The 22527-nt window shown below is 43.5% G+C and overlaps 1 protein-coding gene across 13 annotated transcripts in view; it reads left to right on the top strand.

Annotated features, from left to right (window-relative positions):
* Positions 1-22527, top strand: part of ARMC9 (armadillo repeat containing 9) — a 137286-nt gene that overhangs the window by 63997 nt on the left and 50762 nt on the right. For all 13 annotated transcript variants that reach the window (XR_009541021.1, XR_009541019.1, XR_009541020.1 and 10 more), the window contains 2 exons: positions 5680-5770; positions 9244-9299. Coding sequence is in view for 9 of the 13 variants with exons in the window: in XM_060151869.1 (XP_060007852.1) it covers positions 5680-5770; positions 9244-9299 (147 nt within the window). In the remaining 4 variants the exon portion in view is untranslated. The remainder of the gene's footprint in view (positions 1-5679; positions 5771-9243; positions 9300-22527) is intronic.

Here is a 22527-nt window from a genome sequence, read left to right as displayed (position 1 = left end):
CAAAACACTCCTCTAATCTGCAGGCATTCTGATAGCAACCAGGTGGAACAGATAAAACTGATAAAACTGTCTGGTTGGAAAAGAGTTAACTGAATATTTAATGTGTTTACTTTAGTGTTTATATTGGAAGCATAAAAAAACCTCAGGTGATTAGCATCTTTTGAGATGACAAACGTTTCTAGATCTAATCAAAACCATTGGAGTTTTGTCCTTTTTCCTTACGACATGTGAAACCGTGTGTGCGTATTAAATGCTTAGAATGAAGGGATTAAATATATTTCCATCATCAAAACACAGGCTAAATTCAGTTTGAGACCAATGAAGCATGTTCTTCCACTTGGCTTTGCTTACTTAGAAGAATTACTAACTCTTCTAATGGGTCATCTACAGTTACATCAGCAGTTATGCCAGAGACAAAAACTTATTTAAGATCCATTCTGTGTGGTCACGGTAAACAATGAAACTTAATTGCCTACTGCTTTTTTTTTTTTTTTTTTTTTTTGCCGTACGCGGGCCTCTCACTGTTGTGGCCTCTCCCGTTGCGGAGCACAGGCTCCGGATGCGCAGGCTCAGCGGCCATGGCTCATGGGCCCAGCTGCTCCGCGGCGTGTGGGATGTGGGATCTTCCCGGACCAGGGCATGAACCCGTGTCCCCTGCATCGGCAGGCAGACTCTCAACCAGTGCGCCACCACGGAAGCCCTGCCTACTGCTTTTAAAGAGAAAAAGAAATCTGCTTTTTCAATACAGAATAGGGGAAGATAAACTTGATTAAATTCTGCATTATGGTCATTCAGGTCAAAGAGAGGAATTGTCAACCAAGGCAGAGAACAAGGAAGAAAACATGTAGGTTGAAGAAAAAGAAAGAACAGAGGTGATGTGGAGTCCAGAAGCATGAATGGCAGACATCCGGGGCACAGGGGTGGAGAAGGCAGACTTAAGGGCAGGAAGGGGACAGGCACCAAGTGGCGAAAAGAGACTCACTGTTGTCGGACACGAGGGGGGTGGCCCTTAGAGATCATCCAGGCCAGAGAGAAAAGAGATAGAAGAATGGGACAGCCTCAGAGCCCTGTGCAGCAACATCCTGAGGTCTCACACGCCTGTCATTGGAGCCCCAGAAGGAGAGGGGAGAGAGGGAATGGGCAGAAAAGGGTTGAATCAATAATGATGGAAAACATAAACATAATAATGAGGCATCTAGGAAATCCCCAAAGGTTTGGAAATTAAGCAGCACAGTTGAATTCGCTTTCTATTGCTGCATAAAAAATTACCCCAAAGTTTAATGGCTTATAAAAAATGACTGCCTCAAAAAAAAAAATGAGTGCCTCACAGTTTCTATAGGACAAACTTTGGGGAGCAGATTAGCTGCGTGGTGCTGGCCAAGAGTCTCTCCTGTGATTTTAGTGAAGACTTCAGCCGGGGAGCCGAGGGCACAAGGATCCGCTTCCAAGCTCGCTCTCGTGCTGGCTGTTGTCTGGGGACCTCGTTTCCTTGCCAGGGGACCGCTGCATAGGGCTTCTCTCCACATGGCAGCTGGCTTCTCCCTGAGGAATCCTAGAGAGTCAGAGAGTGAGCAAGACAGCAGCCACAGTCTCCTCTATGACCCAATCTGAGAAGTGGTCACGGGACCGGCTCGGGTGCAGTGTGGGAGGGACAGCCCGGGAGCACGCAGTCCAGGACGGGGGGGTTCGTCTATGGAGCCTGGCTGCCACTCGCTTCTAAGTTGCCTCTGGATCAAAGAAGTTGCAAGGGAAATTAGGGCTATTAATCTTTTGACATATATCACAAATGTTTCCCCAATTTTTCATTGGTGTTTTACTTATGGGGCTTTGGTTATATGACAGCTTTAATTATAGTTAAATCCATTAATATCTTCCTTTATAGTTTCTGACATAAGTTTCTAGACAGCCTCTGAATTACCGACTTTGAAAAGAAAACGTAGACCACGTAGATAGAGGTGTAAGCAGCATATGCTTCCCTCTGGCGTTTTAGCAGGGATCAAAGTCGTAAGCAAATGGAGGAAGCTTCTGGACACTTCACCTAAGTAGTTACCTACTTATCTGTAAGAGACGCCTCTGAAGGAGGATATGGCTTCAACAGAGTTTTTCTAAAACCCTGAGATTTCCTCTCATTTCACTCTTATCCTTGAAGAGGTGTTTAGATTGATGGAGGGTATTACATCCTTTTCCTTTGTTATATAACAGTAATAAAGGAAACCAGACAGTGAGGAGAACATTATCCATAATCTCACCGCCCTAACATCTGCTCACACGCAAAGCCAGGGAGGAGGTGACGGAACTGACGTTCAGACCGTGCCGGGTGTGTGTCAGCACAGTCCTTTTGGAAGGAAGTTCAGCAGTGTATGTGATAAATTATGGAAACCTACATATTTTGGATTCATCCATTTTCCTCTGGTCACGGATGCAGAGGAGAGCTCTGGGCATGACAGCGCTCATTTCAATATCTTTATAATAGTGAAAAACCAGAACATAGATGTCTGGTAATAGAGGAATTGCTAATGAAATTGTGGTTCTTTTGCTCACAATACTAGTAGCTATTGAAGATGATAATTAAGAAAAGCAGTATGAGACAGTATGGGAACTTCATTGTGTAATGAGGGATAAAAGCAGAATATGCCATTATAATAACTCTGTGTTTGCAACTGTGTAAAACATTTGTGTGCTTGTGGAAAATGAAAGAGAATACATAAAAATTAGATTAGTACCAAATGCCACTATGGTGGTCTTAAAGTAATACCAACAATAAAAAAAACAAAAGGAGAAAAAGATACATGCGTGCCCTGAGGCCCATTTGAACTTTAAGAGACCACCAAGGTCTGGGGCCGGAGAGCAGATGCGATCAAGAGGGCCACCCTCATGCTACCCCAAGGCCTCCTGCACCCAGGGCTGGAGTAATTGTCGGCCAGGAGCTCTTCCCTGGGATCGAAACCCCAGCCAAACATTGCGCCCTGGGCTGGAGCAGACGAGATGCTCTGTCAAGGCTCTCAGAGCCTCTGGGAGAACCAGGGAACCGGGCTCAGAAGCCACAGAGCCAGGAGAAATGCCCACACGCTCCACGGGGCTGCTCCAGTGATATCCCCACTGTGCCTTGCACCAATGCCCTGGGCCCAGGCTCACACTGCAATGCCAGAAACTCTGCTCTGCTGTCCCTGAAGGGCGGGATGCCGCCTGCCCAACCGTCACAAAGATGTGTGTTCCCCGTGTGCCTGATTCTTCACATTGCCCACTTCTGAATCAGTCTCACGTGGGTGCATTCGATTGGCAGGGCCTAGGTCATCTGCCTGCACCCTGGCTGAAGGGAACCTGGGAATGCTAACATGCTGGCTGCGGCCTTGGGAAGTGAACACATTGTAGAGAAGCTCTTTTAAAAGTGTTCATCAGCTACAAGTGTAACGGTTGTCCATTACAGTTGGTAAGCCTGTTTGCTGTAGTTCCATGGCATCCCATCATGTGCGGGCCTTTCAAAATTAATGTGGAGGGCTTCCCTGGTGGCGCAGTGGTTAAGAATCCACCTGCCAATTCAGGGGGACGTGGGTTCGAGCCCTGGTCCAGGAAGATCCCACGTGCCGCGGAGCAACTAGGGCCGTGTGCCACAACTACTGAGCCTGCGCTCTAGAGCCCGTGCTCTGTAACAAGAGAAGCCTCCACAGTGAGAAGCCCGTGCACCGCAATGAAGAGTAGCCCCCCGCTCAGCGCAACTAAAGAAAGACTGCACGCAGTAACAAAGACCCAACGCAGCCAGAAATAAATAAATAAATAAATTTATTGAAAAAAAAAATTAGTGTGGAAATCTTACTGAGAGGATAAATTGATATGGCATTTTTAGAAAGCAATTTGACAATATGTATAACAGTCCTCAAAAATATTAATTCTTTGCCCAGTAATTCCACTTCTGAAGCTCCATACAAAAATATGAACAAAGATTCATGTATCAAAATAGTCATCACAGCATTACTGATCATAGCGGAAAACAGGAGACACCTAAAGGTTCTCCAAGGTTCTGTCCGAACCCTCTTCTCTTCTCACTCTGGGGCCACCGGGAACCTTGTTGGCTCCCTTGCTTCAGCTGCCAGCTCTCTCTTCTGAGCCAGAAACCCCTACCAGACACAGCAAGCACAGTCTCAACCATTTATTAAGCATCTCCTATGTGCCAGTCGTCAGACTAGATGCTTTTTCTTTCTTTTTTTTTAGGTATAATTATGAACAGTGAAATGCACAAGCCTTACATATACAGTTCAACGCATTTTGACAAATATACATATTTACATAACCAACACCCAATTATATCCTTTAAAGATCTCGTGTCCACTTGAGTTGCCATCCTTATTTTATAGTTGAGGAAAAAGGCTGGGAAGAGTTCAATAATTGACCAAGGTCACATAGCTAGTTTATGGGGAAACGAGAACTATAATCCAGATTTTACCTTTCTAGAAGGTAATGCTCTGCTTTAGATGATGGGGACTCACCGTGTTCAAACGTGCACTGGGCGCTTCGGCTTTGATTCAGTTAGAGCTGTTGATTCCAAGCTGGCTACCTAAAAAGGAGCTCACTGGCTCCGGTAACTGAAAAGTCCAGGCAGAAGCTTCCGGCGCAAGCCTCAGGCACAGCTCGATCAGGATTCACATGTCACTTGATCTGTTTCTCTACCAGCACCTCTGTACTCTGCTCCCTCTGCTTTAGGTTCAATATCAGATACACTTTCCCCTCGTGGGGGTAAGAAGGCCTCATCAGCTCCAACCATACATTCAAGTCCCACAGAAAAGAGGAAGCAGGAGAAATAGACATTTATGGTCAAGTCAGCCTCTTACCTCTACATGTCCCTGGAATTCTGTTAGTCAGAATTGAAAACGCTGATGTCAGTGTTTTGTAGTAAATAATACACACTGTAATGACTTTATAATTATTTTGATAGAAAAAGAACGATGGCTGTTTAAAAAGAGGTTCTATTTGACTTCTCTGAACATGTGGTTTTACTTTTCAAAGACCATTTTTGGCCCTAAAATCCAGTAGGCAGTGTATAACTACAGGGAAAACATGGGAGCGAAACCACCTCCCCAAACAACATACTGCCAAAGCTCAAAGGAGGACTTACACAGTAAAATTTTACGATAGCTTTTTTAAAAGTAAATGTGTTATGATTAGGTCAGATAGTCAACCAAGAATAAAGTAATTTCCTTGTGAATTGTAAAAACAACAAAAAGAATGTTTAGAACTGAGCAGAGGATTTTTATTGTGCGTATATCCCTTCCTCCTGAAAAAAAAGTTTTTTGGTTTTTGGTTTTTCTTGTTTGTTTAAATTAATTAATTAATTTACTTTTGGCTGCATTGGGTCTTCGTTGGGTTGTGCGGGCTTCTCATTGCAGTGGCTTCTCTTGTTGTGGAGCACGGGCTCTAGGCTCGAGGGCTTTAGTAGTTGTGGCTCTCAGGCTCTAGAGCGCAGGCTCAGTGGTTGTAGCACACGGGCTTAGTTGCTCCCCGGCATGTAGGATCGTCCCTGACCAGGGCTTGAACCTGTGTCCCCTGCATTTGCAGGCGGATTCTTAACCACTGCGCCACCTGGGAAGCCCTGGTGTTTTTTTTGATTAGGTGAAACTACTCCATTGAAAAGTAGTTTCCCCCCAAAACTGAAATGTTAACTCTTACTCTCTCCAATGCTTCTAGGGAATGGAAGACATCCTTTGCTGCTTCATCAAAGAAGGCAACGCTGAAATGATCCGCCAGATTGAATTTATCATCAAGCAGCTTCGTTCAGGTCTGTTTAAGGCAAGAATCTATTATGTATCCTTTGAATCTTTCACATATGCTAGAAAGACATGTGGGCTTTCTTAGAGGGGCTTGTCATGTCTTAGAATTCATTCAAGAGGCCTTAAGGGAGGTGGGGAGACCCAAGTGAACCCACAAATGGAAGTTCAGCCAGGTAGCCAAGGCCACTCTGTCCCATGATCGATAGTCTCTCATCACACTTTTGGCTTTTAGTCAACAAAAAGAGCTCAGAAGCAGTTGCAGAGCCCTTCTCTAACTGGAAGTTCTCTTTATGTGGGCCTCCCCCGCCTAATTATTTCCCCCAGACCACTAGGGCGGCCGTCCCAGGGTCCGAGGGTCAGATAATGAAAACAGATGCCAATCTTTCCGGCACCACCGTGGAAAAGGCCCTCGTCCTCCCACATTCATTCGCTCCAGAAGAATTCATGTTGCCAACCAGCAACGTGGGAGGATGTGATCCCCTTCCTTCCATTACTGTGACCACCCACATCCCATAATAAGCAGGAAAGGAAGGTAAAGGAAGCCTTGGATGGGACCGGGTGGTGGGGACGCTCTTAGCTCTTTCTGTGGCCCCCTGATGCCTTGATCCTGACTTGTGCACAAGCCAGAGGCGCCTGGCACTGCCAGCATCCAGGGTCAAGCTTGTCACTTACGTCTTTCTGCACGCCCTTGTCCACATCACTGAAAGTCCAAGTGCACAGATTCTGTTCCTCACGCGAACGCAGGTAAAAAATGAATCTCCTGATCTCTAATCCCAAGGCAGCAGCTTGACCAAGGCCGAGCAAAAGGGAAATGCGTGAAGCCCTTCACTGGAAGAAGCCCACAGGTGGCTCTCCCAGCTCCTGCTTCACAGCTAGGGCTGCACAGGGCAGTCACCTGGGGAGATTTGAAAACCCCCAAGGTAGCACCCCATGCCAATTAAATCAGAATCTCTGGAGGAGCCCCAGGTACGAATAGTGTTTAAAACTCCCAGGTGATTCCAGTGTGCAGCCCTGCCTCGGAGGGACACAGAAATGGAGAGGCAGAAGGAGGGGGTCAGAGGGCTCCCCATCAACAGGAGGCGGCCAGGAGAGCAGCCAGTGAGGTTAAACCTTGGCTGCCTTCAGGCTGGGGGCCCATTTCCACTTGAATGTCCTCCCCTTTGGTTTTTATGGAGCAAGTATAATTCATCCCGGATTCAGGTGGGGAGGGAACAGATTTGTATTTTCTGCAGCTACTGCATTTCTGACTTTGCACTTCCATTCTGCTAGGCGGGCATATTGAAAAAAATAATAAAAGGAAATAAAACCTAACCTTACTCCTGGCCGAGGTTACTCCCTAACCTTCTCTATGTAGGCCACAGTTTGGGAAGGCAGGGGAATGCTGGGAAAAGTTGTTGCCTATCTGCTCTGAGGTCGCTAGCTATGCTGAGACCTCCCTCCCAGGCCAGGAGTCCTCTGCAGCGTCAGGGTCAGGTTTGGGCTGGGAACCTTCAAGGCTGACTCTGTTTCAGCCGGTCTATCAAGACACACTCACCTCTATTTCCTTGTCAGTCTTCCCTCCTCCCAGGCAGCCAGAAAGCAGTGTGTCTTGTCTCTCTGGCCAAGAAAACATCTCTTCCTCTTACATAAAGCTGGCCCTTGGACCGGCATGCTAACGAATGTGAGGACGAGGGGTCAGTCTACGTTTCCGTAAGGGATGCGCTTTAGCAAGAAGTTGTCCTGCGCAGAGCCAAGGCCTTACAACCTTGTGTGTTCAGGACAGACTTGGGGTCTACCTGCTCAGCTCCAGAAGGACCAGTTTCAATGGAGTGCCTACAGTGGTTCTTTTTCATTTCAAGCACAGAAGCTGTTCTGTATCCAGAGGACAGTGGCAGGACTCCAGAGACGATTACCCAGGAGTCTGCTACTTTGAAGCAAAATTAGAAAGTCATTGAATATTTGGGTGGAGGACCAGATACATACACATAAATACCTTAGGATACCTGTCAACAGCTATCAAGGCAAAATGAATCTACAAGCATCATGCTTAAACCTAGAGGAGGGAGAGCTGGAGAGTTTCCATCCAGTCCAGTCTTCCTCCTCAAGGGGGAGTTGATAGCCGAGTGGGAGTTATGAGACATTTACTAGTTTAAGACAGGTGAATCTTAAACTAGTAAAGCTAGTTCTAGATTTAACAATCTTTTTTTAAAGTATCGACTTCCTTGTTTTATTTTAGTGAACATGAAAACATGTACATGGGTTATCTTAATTCAAGTCCAACTCAATCCTCTAGCACTCTTTTTCTAGTGGAGTTTTAAGGTCCTCAAGGACAAAAATTCCCATGTATTTTAGAACTTTAACCCCACAGGAGGGGAAGGGCTGCTCTGGTGAAGCCTAAGGGGAACTCCCGGCCTGGTGACGTGACAAGTGGAAGTGAATGGCCAGCAGCAGCAGGGAGTTTTGTCCGTGACTCCAGCGCTCAGCAAGGGGGACCGGCAGATACCAGCAGGTCGCCAAAGAGAGGATGGGGCGACCTGACTGGTCACTGGGCAGAGCAAGGCGGAGCCGGCTTTCCCGGAGGGCCCTCAGGAAAGAAGGGATGCTGGTAACTCAAGCGCCCTGTTGTTGGGCCCACAGCCCAGGGAGCAGTGTGGGAAGCAGGGCTCGTGTCTCCGTCCTTCCGGAGAGGAGGAGCTGAGGCTCGTAAGGGACTTGAGTTCACAGGACTGCACATTGTTCCGAAAGTAGGTTGAGTCTGAGCCCACAGGCTCAGGGGAGGGGGCAGTGTGGCTGGACTAGCCTGTGGCCTCATGAAATAGCTGAGATTCAAAAAAAAAAGGCCTTTCCATATTTGAAGAAGAAAGGTTTAATTTACAATTGGTAAATATAGCAGCCTCCTCATTGTGAAAGCCACTTACCGAAGGTGGGGAGGAGCAGTGCTGTTCAGGGGCTGGGAGGGCATAGAAGTTGGGTAATTAAGCTTCAGCCCAGATGCAGGTGACGCAACATCCTCCAGTATGCAAAGTAGCTTCCACGACAATGGCACAGCCCACGGTAGGCCCGCGAGCCCTGTGAGTGACCTGCTGGCTTCGGTCCAGCCGGGTCAGTGGAGTCCTTCCCTTCAGCATGAGGGCTGCGTCGAGGACAACGGGAGTCCTGGCGTTTCTACAGATTCCCTTCTAGGAAATGGTTTTGGGGTTTGGTTAAGTCTAGGTGCATCTGCCGCCTTCCTAAGTGTGCTGGACAGTGTCTTCAGCGCCTTTGTTTCCTTCTGTCCTCCTATTTCCTGTTTGATTTCCTTTCCTCTTCTCTCCGGCTTTCTTTACTTTCATGTCGTCTGTTCAAGCAATGAGTGATAATAAGGAAGGTGCTGAGCAGGTCAGGTGCTCTGGCCCCGGGGGCTCACAGGCTGCGTTTACCTGTCTCTGCAGCAGCTGAAGGAGTTTGTTGACCAAGGCTCCCAACCGTGGTTGCGGTTATTCATTGATCTTTTTCTTTGTAGAAGAGCTACTGGACGGTGTTCTTGAATCTGATGATGACGAAGATGAAGATGATGAAGTAAGTTAGAGGCTCTTGACACCACATAGAAAACTCCGGCCAACTATTCTGAGTCTCTTCCTCGCCTTGGAAAGTTAGTCCAGAAACGGAGCTTTCAGTCCCTACTAGTTACTTCTCACAATTGTGTGGGTCGGCTAGAGCTCAGCTGGGTGGTTTTCTGCTGGTCTCTCTTGGGGTGTCAGTGGCTCTTCTCCACGTCTGAGCTGGCATCGCGGCTGCCACAGCCCCTCTCCACGTGGCCTGTAATCACTTAGCGGTCCATCCCGGGACTGCCTTATTGGTTGGGGGCCAGTCTCAAGGGGAAAGAAGGGAAAGCTTCCAGTCCTTGTGTGGGCTCAGCAGCCTCAGAACATCACTTACGCTGCGTTCTGCTCGGGGCATGTGTCAAGACCAGACCAGTCGGGGGTGGGGGTGGGGGTGGCAGTTAGACTCCACCCACATGCGGCTGCAGGGTGGGAGGACTTGCGGGTGGCGTGTCTGGAGACTGTGGCCGCACCTTGGTGGGCTCGTTGCAGCCAGCATGGAGAGGCCACACTCTGTGGCACTTGGGTTGATGGGAGGCTGAAAGATGACCGGTCTTGCGCTGAGTCTTTTGCCCTGAAGGGGGCGTGAACCTCCCCTGTCTTCCTCGTGGGTGTGAGCGTTGGGCCTGGAGGCTCCCCGGGAGAATCTCCAGGGTGGGAGTCCGGGGCTTGGTTCAGAGCTGGCAGAACCTACCACTTTACCCTGTCATTTGCATTCCTGTGGTGTGGGTTACCTCAGCTGTGAAAAATCGGCTTACCTGGTTTGTTAGAGCGTGAAGGTTCAGAACAAGGGCGTCTGAGTGAGTCCTGTGAGGTGGTGTAGAGAATGGTGACTCATGGGCTGTAGGTGGATTTTCACATGACAAGCTATTTCATTATTTTTCCTTCAGACCTAAAAAACCCATACATGGCTGTCCTCTCTTGTTCTCTGTGGTAATAAGTGATTTGCATTTCCTCTATTTTGTGGGGAGCATTTATTCCCGAAGTGAACGCTGGAAGATGAGTTGTTCTTTGGAGTTGTGGTCTGTCCATGTAAAAGGTGTGTAGAAGCCAGGTTTTTGTTCATTGATGGCATCAGTTAGGGGAGACAGTTCATTTAAGAGCCCTCCACCAACAAGGATGGCTCCACCAATGAGGACAGATCTGTGAGCTATGGTCCCTCTGCAGCCAGCCTCCTGCCTGCCGTTTTCCTAATGGGCTGTAGGCGGCAGCAGCGGGCACCCCTGCTCCCTGCAGTTCTGGACTTCCAGAACTAGCCAGCACCTTGTCCAGGCCCCTTCCTTTACAAAGGTGGATCCAGAGAAGGGAGGAGGCCAGCCTAAGGTCACACACAGCTGACGGCAGTAAAATCTGGTTTACAACAGGGGTCAGCAGACTTCTTCTCTAAAGAGGAAGCTAGTAAATATTTTAGGCTTTGCAGGCCACACTGGCAGTTTCATCCACCCAGATCCACCCATTGTAACACAAGGTAGCCGTGGACAATACATGAATGGTTGAACGTGGCTGTGTTCCCATAAACCTTTTTTTTTCAATGTGTCCTGAAGTTTGAATTTCATATGATTTTTATGTGTCATTAAAAATTTTTTTCAAACATTTAAAAATGTGAAAATCCTTCTTAGTTTACTGGCCTAACGACCACAGGCCATTGTTTGCCGACCCTGGAGAGAACCCAGCTCCCTGACTCACTGGCCTTCTCAGGACCGTGAAGAGACACCACCTGTGTGTCTCGCCCTTCAGCACTCTTTTATATTATACTTTGAGTTAATATCTATTTTTTTTTTTTTTTGGCTGTACGCGGACCTCTCGCTGCTGTGGATTCTCCCGCCGCGGAGCACAGGCTCCGGATGCACAGGCCCAGTGGCCATGGCCCACAGGCCCAGCCGCTCCGCGGCATGCGGGATCCCCCCCGAACTGGGGCACAAACCCGTGTCCCCTGCACCGACAGGCAGACTCCTAACCACTGTGCCACCAGGGAAGCCCCGAGTTAATATCTTAATTATTTAATTCCAATAACTTTTTGTCCAAAAAAAGCTCCCCTCAAGATCTGTTTTTCCCCTCTATCTGTTATCACTGTGGGGTGGTTTTATTTTATTGCTATTAACCCCTTTGTTTTTGTACTGCAAGGGAAAATTCATTTGGTTCAGCTGTTAATGATGGGAATTCAACTTTTGGAAATTTCCCTGTGGAAGTTATAGTCGACTGTAACTACAGTTATATAGTCTATGGTAAAGAAGGAATATAGACATCTTTTAATTTTCTGGACTTTTTGCTACTCTATGCATATTTTTATTTTAAGAAGCTAGTGTTTGAAAATATTTGTTGTGATAACTAGAATTTTCAGAAGATTCTTGAAAGGGTTTAGCTGGAAAATTATAAGGAAAGGACCTGTCATTTGGGGCCAAAACTTGACTCTCTGTGATGAGCTCAGGTCGGCAGGTTCTGGGCTCTCCCTCTGTCATGGTCCCGACGCGTACTGTGGAGGACTAGCCAGGACGACCTGGGAAGGAGCCAGCAGGTCTCTGCTTCACTCAGCTTTCCCCAAGGCCAGGTGTTACTTTTTAAACTGGGGGCAGGGGTGGGGGAGGTATGGGTGTGGGGAGAAAGTGAAAGATGCTTAAACTACAGGAAACTCTCCAAAAATCAGTCGTGCAAGTCACACTGTTGTTGGAATGTGGCTGTCACATCCCAAGGTGACAACTTTGAAGGAGACAGCAAAATTATTTAAACCCAAAGCGCAGATAACGAAGCCACTGTTTGCAGTTAGCTGCTTAGTGCGTCTAAAGGTAAAATGGCTCTAGGAGGGGCCGGAGGCCGGGGTAAATTATGGCTGCCTTGCCTGACACTGAGCTGAAACCTGTGCCCTTGCAACTTCGGCCACTGGTCCTGCTCCGCTGGAGTCTCTCAAGGATCCCCAGATGCAAAATCTGATTTTTCCCTCTAATTTCTAAAAATGTAACGACTTGTCCTAATGTATTAACACTTATTTAGTTATGCCTGAATATATATACATACACATACCAACATAAAAAGTTAACTAGAGTTAGTTTTTTTCTGACTTGTAGACTGTCTAGGATATAACGTCAAATGGAAAAAGGAAATTGCAAAGTAACATGAGCAGTATGAGTCAATTTCAAAAAACAAACTTATAAACACACATCCTGATGAATTATATACCTGCTCATATATACATAGCGGAAAGGTGTGGAAAATTACACCCTCTTAGTTGACACTGGAAATTCCCTGGGTGAGGTCTGGGGGATAATGAAGTGTGGCTGAGAGGTGAAGAAAGGCCCGGATCAGCAGGGCCCAGGGCTGCAGACTCACCACGTGAGGCGAGAAGTAGGAAGGGCACGCTGGATTTAGTGGACGGAGGTTGGCTGCTGAGCATTTTTGAAGACTAATGAGGCAAAAGCCAAACTGAGCAGTTGAGGAGCAGGTGGGAAGTAAGAGAATGGAGCTAATAAGTACATACAGCTCTTCCCACAGATTTGGCTATGAGCAGGGGAAGAGAGTTGGATGGTGGCTAAACGGGGCATTTTTGTTTTGTTTTCATTTGGGAGATACCTAAGCATGTTAAAATTCTGTTTGGGAAGGATCCAGTTGAGAGGGAAAGGTTGAACATTCAAAGCAGGAGGAGAGAGAGAGGATGGCATCAGAAGGACAGGTGTTTTCATTATTTTCTAAATTGCTTCTTATACTCTTCTCGGACCATTTAAAGCTCCAGAGGAAAAAAAACTATCACTAGATAAGCTTGGACAGTACCTAGGAGAGAATGGACAAATGACAACAACAATTTAAGGGTTCCAACGCATCTCACCTAGTGCTTTGAATAAATGTGTTATTATCTAATACAGTTTATTTTTATATTAAACGTAGATAATATGTTCCCAAAGGGTCGATGGTGAATCACAAGGAGTCCTGATTCCAGTATTCTCACCACAAACGGCTCACATTTTCTTACAGTTTGAGGCAAGTTCCTTGTGTCTAGCTCATAAGTGGCTTTGTAAGTGGAGATGAAAGGCCTTTCTGTGCTATTCCAGAAGATTGATTTTAAGACAAATATTCTCCCCTCTTAAGAAAATAGGTTTAAAGGCTGGGTTAGATCAGCCATGGACATTTACTTACTGGTTGCCATGAAAGTGACAGTCATGTGCTCAGCAGTTCCTTTCTCTATAGACTTCTGAAATCTAAGAGCCATTCACTTGCTTATTCAACAAATATTTGAGGACCTTAAAATAACATTATTCTAGGAAGTAATGGGGAAGGGATCCAAAAGAAATTTAAGAGTATCTATGGTTTAAAATGACTCTAAGAGTTTAAAATCTAGATAGGTGAGGTAATAAAGACCCTGATAATAGCTTGTGTAGCATCACCACGTGCCAGGCACTGTTCTAGGCACCTTACACTTACTATTTACCCATTTATTCCTCACAAGAACCTGGTGATAGGTGCCGTTATTGTTCCATTTCACAGACAGGGAAACAGAGAAAATATGTCACTTGCCAAGTTCACACAGCTGATAATTAAGTGACGCAGCCAGGAATCAAACCCAGGTGGTCTGACTTGTCCACACTGTTAACCACTACATGATTTTGTCTCTTGCGAGACATATATAAAGTTAGCAGATAATAGAAAATCAATACGCGCTCAGAGGTCCGTGAATGTGATAGAAACAAGAAGTGCTGCAGAAATTCCGAGTCCTCAGAGAAGACTGGAAAGTGGCTGCTTTGACAGCACTTCGCCTCACCGAGGGTGAAAGGTGAGTGGAATGGATTGCTGAAGAGAAGGATGTGGTCAGGAAGGCAGGAAAGGCATCTTCTAGAGGAGGCAGCATGAGCTTTGTCCTTTGCTTCTCCCCGACTCACAGTGATGCCCCCACAAAACCCATATTAACAACCTCGTATGTGTATGTGCTTTCATACTTTTCTTACAAGGTACACAAAGAAAGTACACAAACATATGTACCATAGTCCTGGATGTTTTTGTCAGTATTTGTTTTACAAAATGAGATAACACACAGATGCAAACACACACACCCTCAGTGTTGCCTTTTTCCCCTCTTAATATCTTCTGGAAATCTCTCTGAGTCAACCAGCAAGGCAGCTGGGATTCCTTTTAATGCTGTGTATGTGCGGTTTTCCCGATCTTTGCTACTTCAGACAGTGCTGCAGTAAACATCTTTGCAAATATATCCTTATTTAGTGGTGCTTTTATTTACGTGGGCTTCTGTTGCTGCGTTGAAGTGTATGTGTGTTTTAATGGTAATGCATTTTTCTAGATTGCTTTTTAGAAAGGCTGTAACAGTTCAGATTTCACTAGGAGAGCAGGAGAGGAGCCTTTCCCTCCATCTCCACCAGCGGTAGGTGTCATTACTCTTTTTATTTTTGCCAATCTAATGGTGGTAAAGTGGATCTCATTGTCATTTTAATTTTGCATCTCCATTGAGTAGTGAGTTTGAGTGTCTTTATGTTTATTTGATTGGATATTTGGATTTGCTATGCTGTAATTTCACATTCCTATCCTTTCTCTATTTTTAAAATTGCGTTTGTCTTTCCGTGTCGGTTCATGTGAATTCTCTATATATTATAGATATTGATCCTTTTTCACCTTAATTGCAGCTATTTTAAAGATGTATCTTTTATTTACTGACATATTTTTATAACTTCTTTTGTCATAAATCTTTAAAAAAAATTTTAAAGACAAATATCTTTGCTTTTCTTTTATACCCTTTGGGTTTTCTATCCTGACTAAGGTTTCCCTTAACCCTAAATTTTACATGTAGTCTCGCCTAGATTTTCTTCTAAGATTTCATTTTTTCATTTAAAATTTGATTATTAAATATTTTATACATGTAAAAGAAATATATAATGTTTATGTAGGTTTGAAGTAACTGTCCTCAAATTTTTGGTTGTGGAACACTTTTATACTCTTAAAATTATTGAATATTGCAAAGAGCTTTTGTTTATGTGTATTTTGCCTGTCAATGTTTGCTAAATTAGAATATAAAACTGATAAAATGTACTTATTAATTTTAAAATGACAATAATAGGGGATTCCCTGGTGGTCCAGTGGTTAGGACTTGGCACTTTCAGTGCCAGGGCCCGGGTTCAATCCGTGGTCAGGGAACTAAGATCCCACAAGCCTCGAGGTGCAGCCAGAAAAATAAAAATAAAATAAAATGACAATAATAAACCCATTACATGTCAATGTAAATAAAATATTTTTTTAAAGAATTATTTTCCAAAACAAAAAAAACTATTAAGAAGAGTAGCATTGTATTTTATTTTTAGGAATCTCTTTAATATCTGGATTAGAAAAGAGTTGGGTTCTCAAATCCACCTGTGGGTTCTACCTGTTGCAATATGTTGTTTTGATTGAAGGATATAAAGAAAATCTAGCCTCATACATTTATGTAGTTGAAATTGTTGGAGTATTTTAATAGCCTTTTGGGATAGAAATATTTTTCTTTGATACTACTTCAAAACTGGACAAGTGATAGTTTATTAAAGGTTAGCTGCAATGTGGAATCAGAAACTATATCAATAAACCTTTTTTATTCTGTTAATTAAAATCTATTCATCTATTTTTCATTTTGTTTATCTTATTTTCTGATTGCTCAGTGCTAGTGTATAAAAATACAATTGACTTCAGTATTTTGATCTTGTTGTATCCTATAACCTTACTGAACTCATTTATTAGCTCTAAAAGTTTTTGTTTCTTTGTTTTGTTTTGTGATGGATTCCTTCGGATTTTCTGTATACACCACCATGTCATCTGCGAATAGAGATATTTTCACTTCTTCCTTTCCAATCTAGATGTCTTTTATATCCTTTTCTTGTTTAATTGCCCTGGCTAAAAGTTCCAGTACAGTGTTGAATAGAATTGGTGAGAGTGGACCCTTTGTCTTTTCCTGATCTTAGGGGGAATGTTTGTCTTTCACTGTCCAGTATGATGTTAGCTGTGGGTTCTTCATAGATGCTCATTATCAGTTTGAGAAAGTTCCCTTCTTTTCCAGCTTTGTTAAGTGTTGAATTTTGTCAAATGCCTTTTCTACATCAATTAAGATGATCATGTGTGTGTGTGTGGGGGGGGTGTCTTTCATTCTATTAATATGGTGTATTACACTGACTGGTTTTCATATGGTAAACCACCCTTGAACTTCTGAGATAAATCCTGCTTCTCCATGATTTGTAATCCCTTTCATATGTTGCTGGATTTGGTTTGCTAGTATCTCTTTGAGGATTTATGTATCTATATTCATAATAGATAGCAGTCTGTCGTTTGACTTCTCTTGTGATATCCTTGTCTAGTTTTGATATCAGGGTAATACTGGCCTCATAATATGCGCTGGGAAGTGTTCCCACCTCTTCCATCTTTGGAAGAGTTTGTGAAGGGTTGTTAATTCTTCTTTAAACATTTGGTAGAACTTTACCAGTGCTGCCTTCTGCACCTGGGCTTTTCTTTGTGGGAAGTTTTGTTTTTGTTTTTACTAATTTGATCTTTTTACTTATTATATGTCTGTCTATTCATATTTTTTATTTCTTCTTGAGCCAGTTTTTGTAATTTGTGTCCTTCTAGGAATTTGTCCATTTCATCTAAGACATTGATTTGTTGGTGTACAGTTATTCATAGTATTTTCTTATGGTTTCATTTCTGTAAGGGCAGTAGTATTCCACCTTTCATTCCTGATTTTACTAATCTGAGTCTTATCTCTTTTTCTTAGTCAGTGCTATGGACTGAACTGTGTTCTCTCAAATTCATATGTTGAAGCCCTAACCCTCGGTGTGGCTGTATTTGGAGATAGGGCCTACAAGGAGGTAATTAAGGTTAAATGAAATCATAAGTGTGGGACCCTGATCTGATAGAATTAGTATACTTAGAAGAAGGGACACTACAGAGCACTCTGTCTCTCTCACCACCATGTGAGGACACAGAGAAAGCGACTGTCTGCAAGCCAAGAGGAGAGCCCTCATCAGGAAGTGAATCAGCCTGCGCCTTGATCTTGGACTTCTCAGCCTCCAGAACTATGAGAAATAAATTTCTCTTGGTTAAGCCACTCAGTCTCTGGTATTTTATGATGGCGGCCCAAGCTGACTAATACAGTCAGTCTAGCTAAAGTTTTGTCAGTTTTGTTGATCTCTACAAGAACCAACTTTTGTTTTTGTTGATTTTTCTCTATTGTTTCTCTATTTCATTTATCTCTAATTTCATTATTTCCTTCCTCCTGCTCTTCTTTTTCTGGTTTCTTAAGGTATAAAGTTAGCTTCTTGATTTGAGATCTTTCTTCTTTTTTAATGTAGGCATTAAATACATTAAATATATACAGCTATAAATTTCCCTCTGAGTACTGCTTTTACTACACCTCATAAGTTTTGGAAGGTTGTGTCTTCATTTTCATTCATCTCACACTCACACTCTTATTTAAGAGTGTGTTTTCAACAAAGCCTATGAGTTGACCCCAAGTGAACTAGTGGGTTAAATAAAGACAAATTCTATCTATGAGGGGGTTTTCCAGGAAATTGCCAGACAGGTCAAAACATGACAGTTTTCTGAGAGTGAGGCCTTTGGGGTGCTTCAAACCTGTCTGCTCACTCCAGTGACTGCTTGGATGCTGGTTTTCACTTGGATTGCAGAGCTGGTGGTTTTCAGGGACCTGGGGAGAGAGGGAGAGGAACAGGGCAAGTTTAAATGCCACAACATTTGCTGTTCTTACTGAGAGCCAGTTTTCTTCTTGAATAAACACTCCTCAGATTGTTGCAGCCTTTGGTTAATTTTCAAAGTCCTGAAGAAATTGATTTTGACAATTTTTGCCAGTGTTCTTGCTTTTATGGAGAATGGATTTTCAAAAGTGCTTACTTCACAATTCCTGCTGGCATCCTGCCTGTTTTGCACTTTCAATTGCTCTTTCACCCACATGTGATTTTGTATTTTCATGCATTGATAGTTGGGGAAATAATGGTTCTGCACTTTTGCAGTTCTTCCAGTTGTTGCCGTATTTTATTATAAAACACCCTTCCAAATTGCGTTTGTTAATATCACCACTGATCTCATCAGAAAAGTCTTTAGGTGTTGGGAACCTATCAAGCTCACAGTAGTAGGTACAAGTTTTTTAAAATTCTTGTTTTCTCTTGAGAGTTCAAATTTTATTATTGATAACAAATACTATCAGTTGTTTTCCTTGAAGTGACAGGCTCACCTCATCAGTTTTTGAGAAAATGTCTGCCAGATACCCAAGTCTGCATAACATAGTTCTTATGTCATTCTTTTGAGTAAAAGAGATGCTCCTCGAAAAAAAGTGCCTAATTCAGCTTGCAAATCAAATAACCGCACAAATGCTTTCTTCAAGATGACTATCATGTACATCCTCTTTACACAGAATGCTAAAAAGACAGACCACGAGAATCAAGATTTAATAAAATTAATTCCTGCTGCTTCGCTGAGGACTTCTTAAATGAAACTCTATCATCTTTCATCTATCTATCTATCTATCTATCTACCTATCATTTTTCTATTATTCATCTATAAGTCTGTCTATCTAGCCAGCTAGCTATCTGTGGTGGTAATGGAGAATACAGTGACTACTAGAGCTTGTTAGCAATGCCCTGACTGATGCCATGGAACTAGTAGTTTTACCCTCCTTTGCTTTTGCACCATAAGTTCAGATATCAGGTTAAACCATGAAAGTCAATAAAGGTATTCAATGAGGTATTTCAGTTAGTGTCACTTGTGTTTTGCTGCCAAGTATTTACATAAAAGGTCTTTAATGACTCGTTACTATTGATACTGGATGAATACAAGCCAAACAGCAGGTCCAGGCATAGCTCTGCAGGTGAGATACTAACTCAGCGTTCATGTTTGCAGCTTAATCTTTAATTCAACAAGCTACTGTTTCATTGAGAAGTAGCATGCTGTGATTTCTTTTGCTAACTTTCCATCCAGCCGGCATTCAGTAGTATTGGGTCTACAAGGCTGTTGCGTATTTTTCTTGGACCAATGCAATATAATAACGTACACTTTAAGGTCTTCAGTGTCTTTGTTTTTTAAATAATTGGGCTTGAGCGTGGGGATAATTTTAGATTTACCGAAAAAGAAAAAGAATACACAGTTCCTGTATGCCCATAACGCAGCTTCAGTGGCTTTTTAACTTCTAGTCTGAAAAGATATAACAAACAAATTTTCAGTTTTTGACTTTTAAAGAACTCAGTCACATCCATGTTTAAAATATTTAATTTCTTTTTCTTTGGACTCTGAATGATTGGTCTCAAAATTATACCTTAACTGGCTTTATGTGCTCCGCAGCGGGAGAGGCCACAACAGTGAGAGGCCTGTGTACCGCAAAAACAAACAAACAAATGTTTACATAAGGTAAATTATTGACATCTATAAAACTGAGGGAAAGATAACTTCCATCATAATTTTGGTTTTTATTTGCGGTTTTGCCCAGCTTTTCTGGAACAGATTCCTCCCTTCCACGAGTCAGAGACCTTTCTGATAAGTCGGTTTCATTTTTTTCAGCATTTTTTCATATAAATGGTGCAGCTGTGGGTTGAGAAATTGAGTCCTCTGATCATTCTGTGTGTGTGTGTGTGTGTGTGTGTGTGTGTGTTTTGTTTTTTTTAACATCTTTATTGAGCATAATTGCTTTACAGTGGTGTGTTAGTTTCTGCTTTATAACAAATGATCATTCTTTTTTTAAGCCAATGATCCATCCTTAAAAGTATAAGAAAAAGACTTTATAAACAAATTTTCTTTTATCTTAAAATAAATGATTCTTAAATTTTAACAGTTTTAGAGAGAAATTTTTAAATTAGAAAAGCTTTTCTATAATTTTTCATTATAAAAATAACTGTTGCAACATAAAACAATAAGTGTACTGCTAGTCTGTTACTGCGTAGGAGCAAGGAAAACCTCATGATTTCAAAATAAAGATTATTGGTTGATAATGAAGTTATATAAGTTATAGTAGATGTAACCAAAGATTGCTAGTAAAAGCACAGTAGAAGTACTGAGAACAAACTTAGTTATGAAAATGTACATATCTATACCCCAAACCTTAGAAATTTCTAGAAAACACAAGAATAAATAAAACATACATTTATTAACTATCAGTGATATCATCATGTGTCATGTAGCCTCCAGAAAACTTCACTGTATCATAGGAGAATGAGAATGAAAAAGACAAATATTATTACTATTAAAATAATTGTGTATTGTTTTACATTTTATAAATGATAATAAATATATAAGTATATTTTATGTGATATATAATAATATTATATTATGAACATAGTATAGACTTTATAAACCTCCTGAAAGGATCTTGGCCTCTGAAGCTTCCCCAGCACACACTTTGAGAACCACTGGTTTACAGTTTAGTTTTGTACATCTTTATGAGTTTGGTTATTAAAATTTACTCTGGCCTCATAAAATAGATCAGGAGGATTTTTATCTTGTCCTGGGGGCTGGAATTAGTTTTGTTTTTGATTTTTTTTATTTTGTCTTACCATTTCTTTTGCCCCCCCCCGCCCCCCTGCCCCCCCCCCCCCCCGCCCCAATCCCACCTGGCCCATGGTGTACGCACATATTCTCCTGAGGAAGTGAAACCGGTCAGTCTGGTACAGGAAGTAGGGGGCGGGGCTCCGAGGTTAACCGCCCCCCAGGCTGCTGTTGTAAACTCAGACCCAGTGACCATCTCGTGTGGTTGATATGACGTGGGAAGCCCTAGGCTTTTTCTTTTCATTTTCTTTTTTAATCATATTTCTTAAAGCATCGAAGTAGAAAGCAGAAAACTAGGTCTTATTCCTTAAAAAAAAATTTTTATGTCACTAATTTTTCAAGTGATACTCTCTTTAGATGCATTTTACCAAATACAAGGCCCTGGGTAGAAACATCGGTATCCAAAGAAAGGCCGGGCTCAGGCAGTAGAGCTGAATCAGTGGCTTTTATAAAATCCCAGTATGTTCTGACGTCACTAAGGAATCACATCAAAAGCACTTGGCAGGGCTTCCCTGGTGGCGCAGTGGTTGAGGGTCCGCCTGCCGATGCAGGGGACACAGGTTCGTGCCCTGGTCCGGGAGGATCCCACATGCCGCGGAGCGGCTGGGCCCGTGAGCCATGGCCGCTGAGCCTGCGCGTCCGGAGCCTGTGCTCCGCAACGGGAGAGGCCACAACAGTGAGAGGCCCGCGTACCGCCAAAAAAAAAAAAAGCACTTGGCACAGTTCCTGGGACACCGTAAGCCCCTGGTGAATGTCGGTTCCCATGGTGATGATGGTCATGGTTATGATCCTCAGTATCACCACTGTCGTCAGCTTCAGGCCCACCACACCTGGCTGTGGAGAACATATTACGTACTGGTGTTTCTGCACCTGGAGGAGCCTTAGATAAGGATATGGCCTCAGGTGTTTTAAAATATTTAATACTTAAATATTTAAAGTATTAATAGAAGATGTGAGCTTCAGTTAGGCTAACAGATCAGAAAAAATAGTTGCACCCAGTTCGCAAGAGGTTGGGGCACATCACACCCAGGGGGGTACATGTCAGGGGAGAGGAGGCACCGAGGTCAGGAGGCTGAGGGAGAGAAAGGAAATGTGGCCAAGAGCCTTTGTTGTGGTTTCTGAGGAAAGAATGGTCGGGGCAAGGTAAGATTCGCTGGTTTGAATAATTTCACGGGGCTTTGTGGTTTAGGGGCTGTCCTGAGTTGTCTGGTACCTGGCCAGACAGGTGATTAGGGCGGGTGGATAATGGCCCAGAGTATGAGGACCCAATACAGGAGGTGATTGGGGCGTGGGCTCTGGATTGGTTGGTTTGCATTTGAAAGGTGTGTTCCCAAGTGAGTTGTTTAATATCTCCAGGAACTGGCTACTTCTAGGAGAGGCAGTCCTTCCATGGTCAGCAAGACCCCAGATGTCAAACCATCAGAAAAGAGAAAATAAAAGGCATGGTTAATACACGAGGCTTCCACAGCCTGGCCCCACCGGACTTTCTAGCCTTATCTCCCTCCTCTCCCTGACACTGACTCTTGAAGTAAGCAGGAGCTCTAGGGACCCTGCATGGTCTCAAACCTTCCCTGCTTTATCCCACTGTTGCTGCTGCCTGGGTTCCGGGGCTGGGACAATTACCGCCGTCATCATATCTGGTAATCTGGTCATAAGAGTCACATTGATCCCTTAAGTATTCACTCCAAAGACCAAAGTCTTTCAAATGG

Source organism: Lagenorhynchus albirostris, chromosome 6 (genome assembly GCF_949774975.1).
Source record: "Lagenorhynchus albirostris chromosome 6, mLagAlb1.1, whole genome shotgun sequence".
Taxonomy (NCBI): Eukaryota; Metazoa; Chordata; class Mammalia; order Artiodactyla; family Delphinidae; genus Lagenorhynchus; species Lagenorhynchus albirostris.
Note: the sequence above shows the minus strand (reverse complement) of the source record. Positions and strands in the feature narration are given on the sequence as shown.